Source organism: Atractosteus spatula (genome assembly GCF_055471065.1).
Source record: "Atractosteus spatula isolate fAtrSpa1 chromosome 10 unlocalized genomic scaffold, fAtrSpa1.hap1 SUPER_10_unloc_1, whole genome shotgun sequence".
NCBI classification, from domain to species: Eukaryota; Metazoa; Chordata; class Actinopteri; order Semionotiformes; family Lepisosteidae; genus Atractosteus; species Atractosteus spatula.
The window spans coordinates 2,853,512-2,864,678 of record NW_028296612.1 but is presented as its reverse complement, the minus strand read 5'-3'; the positions used below and the strand labels follow the sequence as shown (position 1 = coordinate 2,864,678).

General features: G+C 53.5%; 1 protein-coding gene across 1 annotated transcript in view; it reads left to right on the top strand.

Annotated features, from left to right (window-relative positions):
- The first annotated feature begins 3,311 nt into the window (after nucleotides 1–3,311).
- The window catches only part of LOC148813433 (uncharacterized), an 11,026-nt gene continuing 3,170 nt past the window's right edge, over nucleotides 3,312–11,167 (top strand). The window contains exons 1-12 of the mRNA XM_088908189.1: nucleotides 3,312–3,389; nucleotides 4,218–4,298; nucleotides 4,990–5,100; nucleotides 5,518–5,598; nucleotides 5,858–5,938; nucleotides 6,106–6,171; nucleotides 7,988–8,068; nucleotides 8,859–9,173; nucleotides 9,372–9,560; nucleotides 9,648–9,878; nucleotides 10,387–10,608; nucleotides 11,028–11,167. The exon at nucleotides 11,028–11,167 is cut by the window's right edge and continues 26 nt beyond it. Coding sequence (XP_088764315.1) covers nucleotides 3,312–3,389; nucleotides 4,218–4,298; nucleotides 4,990–5,100; nucleotides 5,518–5,598; nucleotides 5,858–5,938; nucleotides 6,106–6,171; nucleotides 7,988–8,068; nucleotides 8,859–9,173; nucleotides 9,372–9,560; nucleotides 9,648–9,878; nucleotides 10,387–10,608; nucleotides 11,028–11,167 — 1,676 coding nt within the window. The remainder of the gene's footprint in view (nucleotides 3,390–4,217; nucleotides 4,299–4,989; nucleotides 5,101–5,517; nucleotides 5,599–5,857; nucleotides 5,939–6,105; nucleotides 6,172–7,987; nucleotides 8,069–8,858; nucleotides 9,174–9,371; nucleotides 9,561–9,647; nucleotides 9,879–10,386; nucleotides 10,609–11,027) is intronic.

Sequence of the window (11,167 nt, the reverse complement as noted above, 5' to 3'; positions counted from 1 at the left end):
TTGTGCGTTTGAGAAATACACTTTGACTCGGTGTGATCTGATCTGCTTTGACTCGATACAACCTGACGTCTGGCGTGAGCCCGCAGTACCGCCCGCAGACACAAGAGGGGGCTCAAACCAGGAGGCGGGTCCGGTGCTCCGGGATCGGGAGTCTGGACAGACCGGGGCGGTCCGCGGGGGTGGTTTTGTGTCGCTCTAGTCTGTGAAATAAACTGCTTCCGCGCTGACATGGATGTCACCTCCCGGTCTGCTGCTCTCTCTCTCTCTCTCTCTCTCTCGCCTGCCGGCCCGCTCGGCCCGGGGTCTTCCTGGGGTGACTTCTCTGAGAAACAGCCCCCCCCCGTCCCGTCCTTCCCCCCCCACCCCTCCCCGGTCCCCGGACAGGCGTCTGCGCTGCGTCACAACCACCGCTGTGACGTCACAGAGCCCGACCGGCGTCAGAGAGCGCCGGGGTCAGAGCGCGAGACCGCACGGGCAGCCGCACGGCGGGGAGGTATCGATCGCTTCGTCTATCGACAACCAATCGCTCCAGCGGAAGAGCCGACCCGACTGGACAACCGACTCATCGATCGGTGAGCCCCGCGGCGGGGGTCCCGCTATCGGCGCCGCACGCGGTCCGGACGGGCGGCGGGGGTATCGATCCTGGATCGAGCGCGTTTCGTGTCACTCGTGTTCGTGTTAGAGCGTGATTCTTCAATACGTGTCTCCGGGAGCTCGGACAGCAGCTCTCAAGCGGACAGAGCTGTGGGAGTAACAGTCCGAATCCGTTTTAGCGCTCGAAAGAGAAGTGTATTAATAATAATAATAATAATAATAACAACAACTGCTTACACTCTCTATAGCGCCTTGCTGGACTCTCCCCTCAGAGCTCTTCCCAGGTCAGGGGGATCCCCTCCAGCCCCCCCAGTGTGCAGCCCCCACCTGGATGATGCTCCAGTCCGCTCAGCACACAGCAGCTCTCAGTGGGGAGGAGAGCAGAGGGATGGGGCCAGTTCAGAGAGGGGGGTGATTAGGAGGCCATGATGGGTCAAGACCAGGGGGGGAATCAGGCCAGGACACTGGGGTGATACCCCTACTCTTCTCGAGAGACACCCCGGGATTGTTAATGAGCACAGAGAGTTAGGACCTCGGTTTGACGTCTCATGTGATAATTCCTCACACTTATATAAATAATAATAAATATAATTAAATAATATAAATAATAAATAATAAATAATTATAAAATAAATAATAAATATAATAAATAAATAATTTATAAAATAATAAATAATAATAAATAATTATTTATTAGGATAAATTATATATGGATATTATATTATATTATATTATATTAGGATAAATTATTATTAGGATAAATAATAATTCCTCACACTTCTATAGCGCCTTGCTGGACTCTCCCCTCAGAGCTCTTCCCAGGTCAGGGGGATCCCCTCCAGCCCCCCCAGTGTGCAGCCCCCCCTGGATGATGCTCCAGTCCGCTCAGCACACAGCAGCTCTCAGTGGGGAGGAGAGCAGAGGGATGGGGCCAGTTCAGAGAGGGGGGTGATTAGGAGGACAGGTGGGGGGGGGGGGGGTATTTGACCAGGACACCGGGGTAGCTGGGGGGATATTAAGGGGGCAGTTTTGGGGGAGACCGGACTGCTGCGGCCCCGAGAGGAGTTCAGTCCGCACAGCCCCTGCTCTCCCGGTCGGTGTCCTGGGGTTTTTGATGCCCTCAGTGACCGTGATGGGGGCGCACACGGGGTTAGCGGCTCCAGAGGGAAGGGGGCCCCCTCTTGCCTCATGAACCACAGCCCCCCCCCGGCCCGTCTGCTCCAGTTTAAACCCTCTCGGAGTAACGGGACTGTTATCCGAGGTGTCGTGACTTGACCGTTTCTGCTGCAACGTTTCCCGCTGCTCCGCGTTACCATGGCGGCGCCCGGCCCGGCCCGGCCCGTCGCGCAGAGCGGCATGACGTCACGCGTAGCAACCGGGCGGCGCGTCCGAGGCGTCAGGGCGGCGGCGCTTTGAAGAGCCGAAGAGACCAGCGAGCAACACTCACGTATATATATATACTGTATATACCATAGACACCGCCTGTCACATATATATATACTGTATATACCGTAGACACCGCCTGTCACACATATATATATACTGTATATACCGTAGACACCGTCTGTCTCACATATATATATACTGTATATACTGTAGACACCGTCTGTCTCACATATATATATATACTGTAGATACCATAGACACCGTCTGTCACGTATATATACTGTATATACCATAGACACCGTCTGTCACACATATATATATCCTGTATATACCATAGACACCGTCTGTCACACATATATATATACTGTATATACTGTAGACACCGTCTGTCTCACATATATATATATACTGTAGATACCATAGACACCGTCTGTCACGTATATATACTGTATATACCATAGACACCGTCTGTCTCACATATATATATACTGTATATACCATAGACACCGTCTGTCACATATATATATACTGTATATACCATAGACACACCTCCTGTCACACATATATATATACTGTATATACCATAGACACCGCCTGTCACACACATATATATATACCGTAGATATCACACACACACATATATCCTGTATATATGGTAGAGACAGCCTGTCACACACACATATATCCTGTATATACTGTACTGCAGACACACACACATATATCCTGTATATTCTGTAGACACACACACCGCCTGTCACACACACACACACATATATCCTGTATATACTGCAGACACACCGCCTGTCACACACACACATATATCCTGTATAATCTGCGGACACACACCGCCTGTCACACACACACATATATCCTGTATATACTGTACTGCAGACACACACACCGCCTGTCACACACACACATATATCCTGTATATTCTGCGGACACACACACCGCCTGTCACACACACACATATATCCTGTATATTCTGCGGACACACACACCGCCTGTCACACACACACATATATCCTGTATATACTGCAGACACACCGCCTGTCACACACACACATATATCCTGTATATTCTGCGGACACACACACCGCCTGTCACACACACACATATACCCTGTATATTCTGCGGACACACACACCGCCTGTCGCCCGGATACCCTGAGCCCAGCTGTCGATCTGTAAGCACTTCGCCGAATCGCTACAGGAAAGTGATTCCGAACGAGTGTCATTTTAAAACCGTGATTTTTTGTATATTTTTATAATCGGACGTCCCTTTTTACAGTTTTATTAGGTGTCATTGGCCACCGACCCATCCGAGCCGGAATGGATCGGAACCGCCGGCGAGAGACCACCAGTTCTGGTGCCAGGCCCCTGTCCCGGAGAGCTGGAAGTCACCCAGTAGTAAGCTCATCTTAATAGGAATTTCTGTTCATGCTTTCTTGACAATATGAGTGTTAGTTTTAGTATGAACTGTAGTATTGATGTTATTATTACTGATAGTGTTGGTGATGGTAGCGTTACTGAGAGTTACTGTTAGTTTCAGTATTAATATTCATTTATATTCATGTTTTCTTGACCATTATAGTGTTAGTTTTAGTATGAACTGTAGTATTGATGTTATTACTGATAGTGTTGGTGATACTCACACTATTTCAGTATTAACAGTTCTGATAATATTCATGTATTAGTGATAGTGTTACTGTGAGTATTTATACTAGTATTCATATAGTCTGTGTGCGGCTGTGAGTGTGTGTGGTATCTGTGTCATGTGTCTGTGTGGGTTTGTGGTGTGTGGTATCTGGGAGTGTGTGTATTTGAGTGTGTGTCTTTCTGTGAGTTTATATCTTTTTGTGTTTATATAGTATCTGTGTGTGTGTGCTGTATATCTGTGTGTGTGCGTGTGTTTGTGTCTCTGTGTGTGTGGGTGTATGTGTATCTGTATGTGAGTGTGTTTGTATCTGTGTGTGTGTGGGTGTATGTGTACCTGTGTGTGTATCTATGTGTGTGTACCTGTGTGTGTATCTATGTGTGTGTATCTGTGTGTGTGTGCTGTATATCTGTGTGTGACTGTGTGTGTGTATCTGTGTGTGTGTGCTGTATATCTGTGTGTGTGGGTGTATGTGTATCTGTGTGTGTGTATCTGTGTGTGAGTGTGTGTGTGTATCTGTGTGTGAGGGGAGCTCAGGCTCCACTGGTGTGTCTGTTCTGACAGAACTGACCCATCAACAGGTGTCGACAGAGATGACTGTGGTCCAGAGCCGCTGGCGAGTGGGGCCAGAGTCTAGAGTCCAGGCCAGCGTCCAGAGAGCTGTGAGTCCCCTGGTACTCCTGTCAGCTGTAATATTAATATTAATTCATTAATATTAATATTAGTATTAGCTGTAATAGCAGCAGTAGTAATAGTAGTATTAGCTGTAATAGCAGCAGTAGTAGTAGCAGCAGTAATAATAGTTGTATTAGCTGTAATAACAGCAGTAGTGATAGTAGTAGTATTAGCTGTAATAGCAGCACTAGTAATAATAGTAGTATCAGTAGTAATAGCAGTAGTAGTAATAGTAGTAGTATCAGTAGTAGTAATAGCAGTAGTAATAATAGTGGTATTAGCTGTAATAGCAGCAGTAGTAAAAGCGGTAGTATCAGTAGTAATAGCAGCAGTAGTAATAGCAGTAGTATCAGTAGTAATAGCAGCAGTAGTAATAATAGTCGTAATAGCTGTAATACCTGCAGTAGTAACAGTAGTAGTATCAGCAGTAGTAATAGCAGTAGTATCAGTAGTAATAATAGTCGTAATAGCTGTAATAGCAGCAGTAGTATCAGTAGTAATAGCAGCAGTAGTATCAGCAGTAGTATCAGCAGTAGTAATAGTAGTAGTGTTAGCTGTAATAGCAGCAGTAGTAATAGCAGTAGTATCAGCAGGAGTAATACTAGTGCTGGCAGCAGCAGTAGCAGTCAGTAATTCACAGCAGGGGGACTCAGAGGGGTTGTGTGTGTCTGTCTCTAGCAGAACCGGGTCCGACACCCCCAGGTCTGGCAGCAGGTGACTGGAGGCTCAGCCCAGAGCCGGCAGGGAGTGGCCAGAGGTTCTGGAGCCCGGTCCGAGGCCCAGCGAGCGGTGAGCTGTCTCCTCCTTGTCAGCAGCCCTTAGAACTGCTTGTCCAGGTGTGCGCTGAGAGCCGAGCTCTGCGGCGAGGCGCCAGCTCGTTAATCTGCTCGTTAATCTGCTCGTTAATCTCAGGGCAGGGCTGAGTGACTGAGGTCGCTCACTTTCCCACTGGTGTATGAGGGTGAGAGAGTGAGTGTGAGGGTGAGGGTGTGTGTGAGGGTGAGAGGAGTGAGAGCCGAGCGCTGCGGCGACGCGCCAGCTCGTTAATCTGCTCGTTAATCTGCTCGTTAATCTCAGGGCAGGGCTGAGTGACTGAGGTCTCGTTCGCTCACTTTCCCACTGGTGTGTGAGGGTGAGAGAGTGAGTGTGAGGGTGAGGGTGTGTGTGAGGGTGAGAGAGTGACTAACGCAGTCGACCCTCCGGCAGGTCACGACAGACACGGGTGGGACCCCGAACGTCCAGAGAGGGGCGACAAGCACTGAGGCGCTGGACAAGGAGTATAGAAGAGTAAGAGACAGAGTGTGTCCTGCTGCTGCTGCTGATGATGATGATGAAGGTGGTGAGGGTGAGGGTGATGACGATGATAAGAAAGTGGTGATGATGAGGATGGTAATGGTGTGACGATGATGAAAGTTGTGATGGAGATGATGATGATGAAGGCGGTGATGTTGACGATCAAGATGAAGGTGGTGAAGATCATGATAAAGGTATCAGTGATGATGATGATGTGGTTGATGAAGATCACACTGTGTGTGTGTGTGTCCAGCTCCTGCAGGAGGTGATCCTGGAATGCCGTCAGATCCGGGCGAGGAACTTCCCTGCCACCGGCCCCAGGCCCTGGACAGACGTGAGTCCCGCGGCTCGGCTGCTCGTTAGCTGGGGGGGCCGCCCGTGAGAACGACTGCGAGGGGGGGTCTCAGACCGCCGGGGCCGCGGTCGCTCACTCGCTCCCTCGCTCCGGAGCTGTGAGAAGATGGAGGGGCGGAGGGACTGAAACTATGGGTCTGCCCACAGATCCAGTCTCGGGACCCGGTCAGCGGAAAGATCCAGCATCGCTCGGCAAGAGAGGAGTGTCTGCACGTGAGTCTCCAGTGGCTCCATCGAGGAGGAGGAGGAGGAGGAGGGAGGAGGGGGATGGGTGGAGATAGAGATCGCAACGGTGATGACTGTGATGATGATGGTGGTGGAGATGATGATGGTCATGATGGAGAAGCTGGAGATGATGATGGTGGTGGTGGAGATGATGATGGTCATGATGGAGAAGCTGGTGATGATGGTGGTGGTGGTGGAGATGATGATGGTCATGATGGAGAAGCTGGTGATGATGGTGGTGGTGGTGGAGATGATAATGGTCATGATGGAGAAGCTGGTGATGATGGTGGTGGTGGTGGAGATGATGATGGTCATGATGGAGAAGCTGGTGATGATGGTGGTGGTGTTGGAGATGATGATGGTCATGATGGAGAAGCTGGTGATGATGGTGGTGGTGGTGGAGATGATGATGGTCATGATGGAGAAGCTGGTGATGATGGTGGTGGTGGTGGAGATGATGATGGTCATGATGGAGAAGCTGGTGATGATGGTGGTGGTGTTGGAGATGATGATGGTCATGATGGAGAAGCTGGTGACGATAGTGGACATGATGACGGTGATGGCGACGGTCATGATGGAGAAGGTGGTGAGAATGATGATGATGGTGTTGGAGATGATGATGATGGTGGTGGAGATGATGATGGTGGTAGTGGAGATGATGAAGAAGGTTTTAGTGATGATGTTGGAGATGATGATGGTCATGATGGAGAAGCTGGTGGTGATGGTGGAGAAACTGATGATGGTGATGATGATGATCGTGACGGAGATGATGATGGTGGTAGTGGAGATGACGATGAAGGTTTTAGTGATGATGTTGGAGATGTTGATGGTCATGATGGAGAAGCTGGTGATGATGGTGGTGGTGGTGGAGAAGATGATGGTCATGATGGAGAAGCTGGTGATGATGGTGGTGGTGGTGGAGATGATGATGGTCATGATGGAGAAGCTGGTGATGATGGTGGTGGTGGTGGAGATGATGATGGTCATGATGGAGAAGCTGGTGATGATGGTGGTGGTGGTGGAGATGATGATGGTCATGATGGAGAAGCTGGTGATGATGGTGGTGGTGTTGGAGATGATGGTCATGATGGAGAAGCTGGTGATGATGGTGGTGGTGGAGATGATGATGGTCATGATGGAGAAGCTGGTGATGATTGTGGTGGTGGTGGAGATGATGATGGTCATGATGGAGAAGCTGGTGATGATGGTGGTGGTGTTGGAGATGATGATGGTCATGATGGAGAAGCTGGTGATGATAGTGGACATGATGACGGTGATGGCGACGGTCATGATGGAGAAGGTGGTGAGAATGATGATGATGGTGTTGGAGATGATGATGATGGTGGTGGAGATGATGATGGTGGTAGTGGAGATGATGAAGAAGGTTTTAGTGATGATGTTGGAGATGATGATGGTCATGATGGAGAAGCTGGTGGTGATGGTGGAGAAACTGATGATGGTGATGATGATGATGATCGTGACGGAGATGATGATGGTGGTAGTGGAGATGATGAAGAAGGTTTTAGTGATGATGTTGGAGATGATGATGGTCATGATGGAGAAGCTGGTGGTGATGGTGAAGAAGCTGGTGATGGTGATGGTGATGATGATGATCGTGACGGAGATGAAGATGGTCCTGATGGTGAAGCTGGTGACGATGATGATAGTGCTGGAGATGATGATGATGATGGTGGTGGAGATGAGGAAGGTGACGCAGGCGTGCCTGTGTCAGTGTGTGACAGGAGAGGTGGGGTGGGGTCGCGTCTGCTGTCCTGTCTGACGGGACGGTTCTCTCCTCCTGCAGATCCTTCGGGAGATGATCGCGGACTGTCGCAGGAGGAGTGAGCAGACTGTCCCTGCGGCTCTGCCCAGGCTGCCCGGAGCTGTGAGTCTGTCGGCCTGGCCAATTGTGGTGCAGGCCCACTGGCCAGAACCCTCCTGGAGAATGCCCCCTCTGTGCCTCATGCCCCCTCTGCGCCCTCTTGCCCCCTCTGTGCCCTCATGCCCCTTCTCTCTCCTCTCTCTGTGCCCTCATGCCCTCTCTCTCCTCTCTCTGTGCCCTCATGCCCTCTCTCTCCTCTCTCTGTGCCCTCATGCCCTCTCTCTCCTCTCTTGCCCTCTCTCTCCTCTCTCTGTGCCCTCATGCCCTCTCTCTCCTCTCTCTCTCTCCTCTCTCTGTGCCCTCATGCCCTCTCTCTCCTCTCTTGCCCTCTCTCTCCTCTCTCTGTGCCCTCATGCCCTCTCTCTCCTCTCTCGCCCTCTCTCTCCTCTCTCTGTGCCCTCATGCCATCTCTCTCCCCTCTCTCTCTCCTCTCTCTCTCTCACCTCTCTCTCTCTCCTCTCTCTGTGCCCTCATGCCCTCTCTCTCCTCTCTCTCTCTCCTCTCTCCCCTCTCTCTCTCTCCTCTCTCTGTGCCCTCATGCCCCCTCTCTCTCTCCTCTCTCTGTGCCCTCATGCCCTCTCTCTCCTCTCTCCCCTCTCTCTGTGCCCTCATGCCCTCTCTCTCCTCTCTCTCTCTCTCTCTCCTCTCTCTGTGCCCTCATGCCCTCTCTCTCCTCTCTCGCCCTCTCTCTCCTCTCTCCGTGCCCTCATGCCCTCTCTCTCCTCTCTCTCCCCTCTCTCTCTCCTCTCTCTCTCTCCTCTCTCTCCTCTCTCACTCCTCTCTCTCTCCTCAGACCAGCCAGCTGATTGTCAGGCAGGAGCCCGAGGCCCAAGCCTGGCGGGGGCAGCTGAGCCCCCCTGCGCGGGTCGGCCCGCGGGGGGCAGAGGCGTGGGCCCCGTGGGGGGCAGAGGCGTGGGCCTGCCCCCCGGCGGCGCAGTGGCGGCAGCGGGAGGGCCTGCGGGTGGAGCTGGAGGCGCTGCTGCAGCAGGTGGAGGGCCGCCTGGGCGCCTGGGCTCGCAGCACCCTGTCCGGCCTGCAGCTGGGCTGCCTGGCGCTGTACGACCAGCTGCTGCCCGAGTTCGGGCCGCGGGCCGCGCTCGCCGGCCCGGTGAGTTCTTCGGGACCGCCCCCTGATCGCCACCGGGGGGGCGGGGTGGAGCGGTGGGTGGGGCTCACGGGCTGTCGTCGACGGCGATGGGAGCTGGGGCTCCTCCCCCTCTCTCTGTTGGCCTGCCGGCTGGCGATGATCTCGCGGGGATGTCACGATGATGTCATCTTGCCTGATTCCCTCTCCCTGCCTCCCCAGGACCTGCCCTTCCAGGGCCTGGGACACGCCAGGCTGGACGCCTACGAGGAGGCGAGGGAGAGGCTGAGGTCCTACTTCGAGCGCACGAAGGTCCGCTGCGACTTCTCCGCGGTGGACGTCTGCTTCCGCCGGGCCGCGGCTGAGCTGCGGCGCATCCTGCAGGCGTACCTGGGGGACGCGGCGGCCCAGGTCGGGGGGCTGGGGCCGGCAGGGCGGTCTGATCCCCCCGGGGGCAGGAGTCGGGCAGCAGCTGACAGGTCTGCTGTGTGTCTCCAGTCCCCACAGCCCAGCAGGCGCATGATCCAGGTGGGCGAGGCGTTCGGACAGAACAAGCTGTCCATCCCTCCCTCTCCTGGCCCCCGGCGCCCCCGGCACCCCCCTCCTCCATCGCCCGGGTCCCTGTCCAGCTCGGAGAGGCCCCTGGCAACGGCGCCGGGTCGCCCCCATCACAGCCCTGAGGAGCCCCCCCCTCTGAGGACCTTCAGAGCCCCTGAGGCTCAGCAGCAGGTGAGGAGAGAACAAGCCTCTGTCCTTGTGTGGAGACACCTGTCCAGACTCTTACTGGACACACTGTACACACTCGCCTGTCCACACTCTTACTGGACACACTGGACACACTCACCTGTCCAGACTCTTACTGGAGACGCTGTCCAGACTCACCTGTCCAGACTCTTATTAAACACACTGTACACACCCACCTGTCCAGACTCTTACTGGACACACTGTAGAGACACACCCACCTCTCCAGACTCTTACTGGACACACTGTAGAGACACACCCACCTGTCCAGACTCTTACTGGACACACTGTACACACCCACCTCTCCAGACTCTTACTGGACACACTGTAGAGACACACCCACCTGTCCAGACTCTTACTGGAGACGCTGTCCAGACTCACCTGGTGTCCAGAGATGTATCAGAGGCTCAGTACAGGGGATCTAGAGCACATACAGAATCAGAAGTGGAGAGGGGCCCCATTATCAAGCTCTGCTGTGTGTCTCCAGTCCCCACAGCCCAGCAGGCGCATGATCCAGGTGGGCGAGGCGTTCGGCCAGAACAAGCTGTCCATCCCTCCCTCTCCTGGCCCCCGGCGCCCCCGGCACCCCCCTCCTCCATCACCCGGGTCCCTGTCCAGCTTGGAGAGGCCCCTGGCAACGGCGCCGGGTCGCCCCCATCACAGCCCTGAGGAGCCCCCCCCTCTGAGGACCTTCAGAGCCCCTGAGGCTCAGCAGCAGGTGAGGAGAGAACAAGCCTCTGTCCTTGTGTGGAGACACCTGTCCACATTCTCACTGGACACACTGGACACACTCACCTGTCCAGACTCTTACTGGACACACTGTACACACTCGCCTGTCCACACTCTCACTGGACACACTGTCCAGACTCACCTGTCCAGACTCTTACTGGACACACTGTACACACTCACCTGTCCAGACTCTTACTGGACACACTGTAGAGACACATTCACCTGTCCAGACTCTTACTGGACACACTGTAGAGACACACTCACCTGTCCAGACTCTTACTGGACACACTGTACACACTCACCTGGTGTCCAGAGCTGTATCAGAGGCTCAGTACAGGGGATCTAGAGCACATACAGAATCAGAAGTGGAGAGGGGCCCCATTATCAAGCTCTGCTGTGTGTCTCCAGTCCCCACAGCCCAGCAGGCGCATGATCCAGGTGGGCGAGGCGTTCGGCCAGAACAAGCTGTCCATCCCTCCCTCTCCTGGCCCCCGGCGCCCCCGGCACCCCCCTCCTCCATCGCCCGGGTCCCTGTCCAGCTCAGAGAG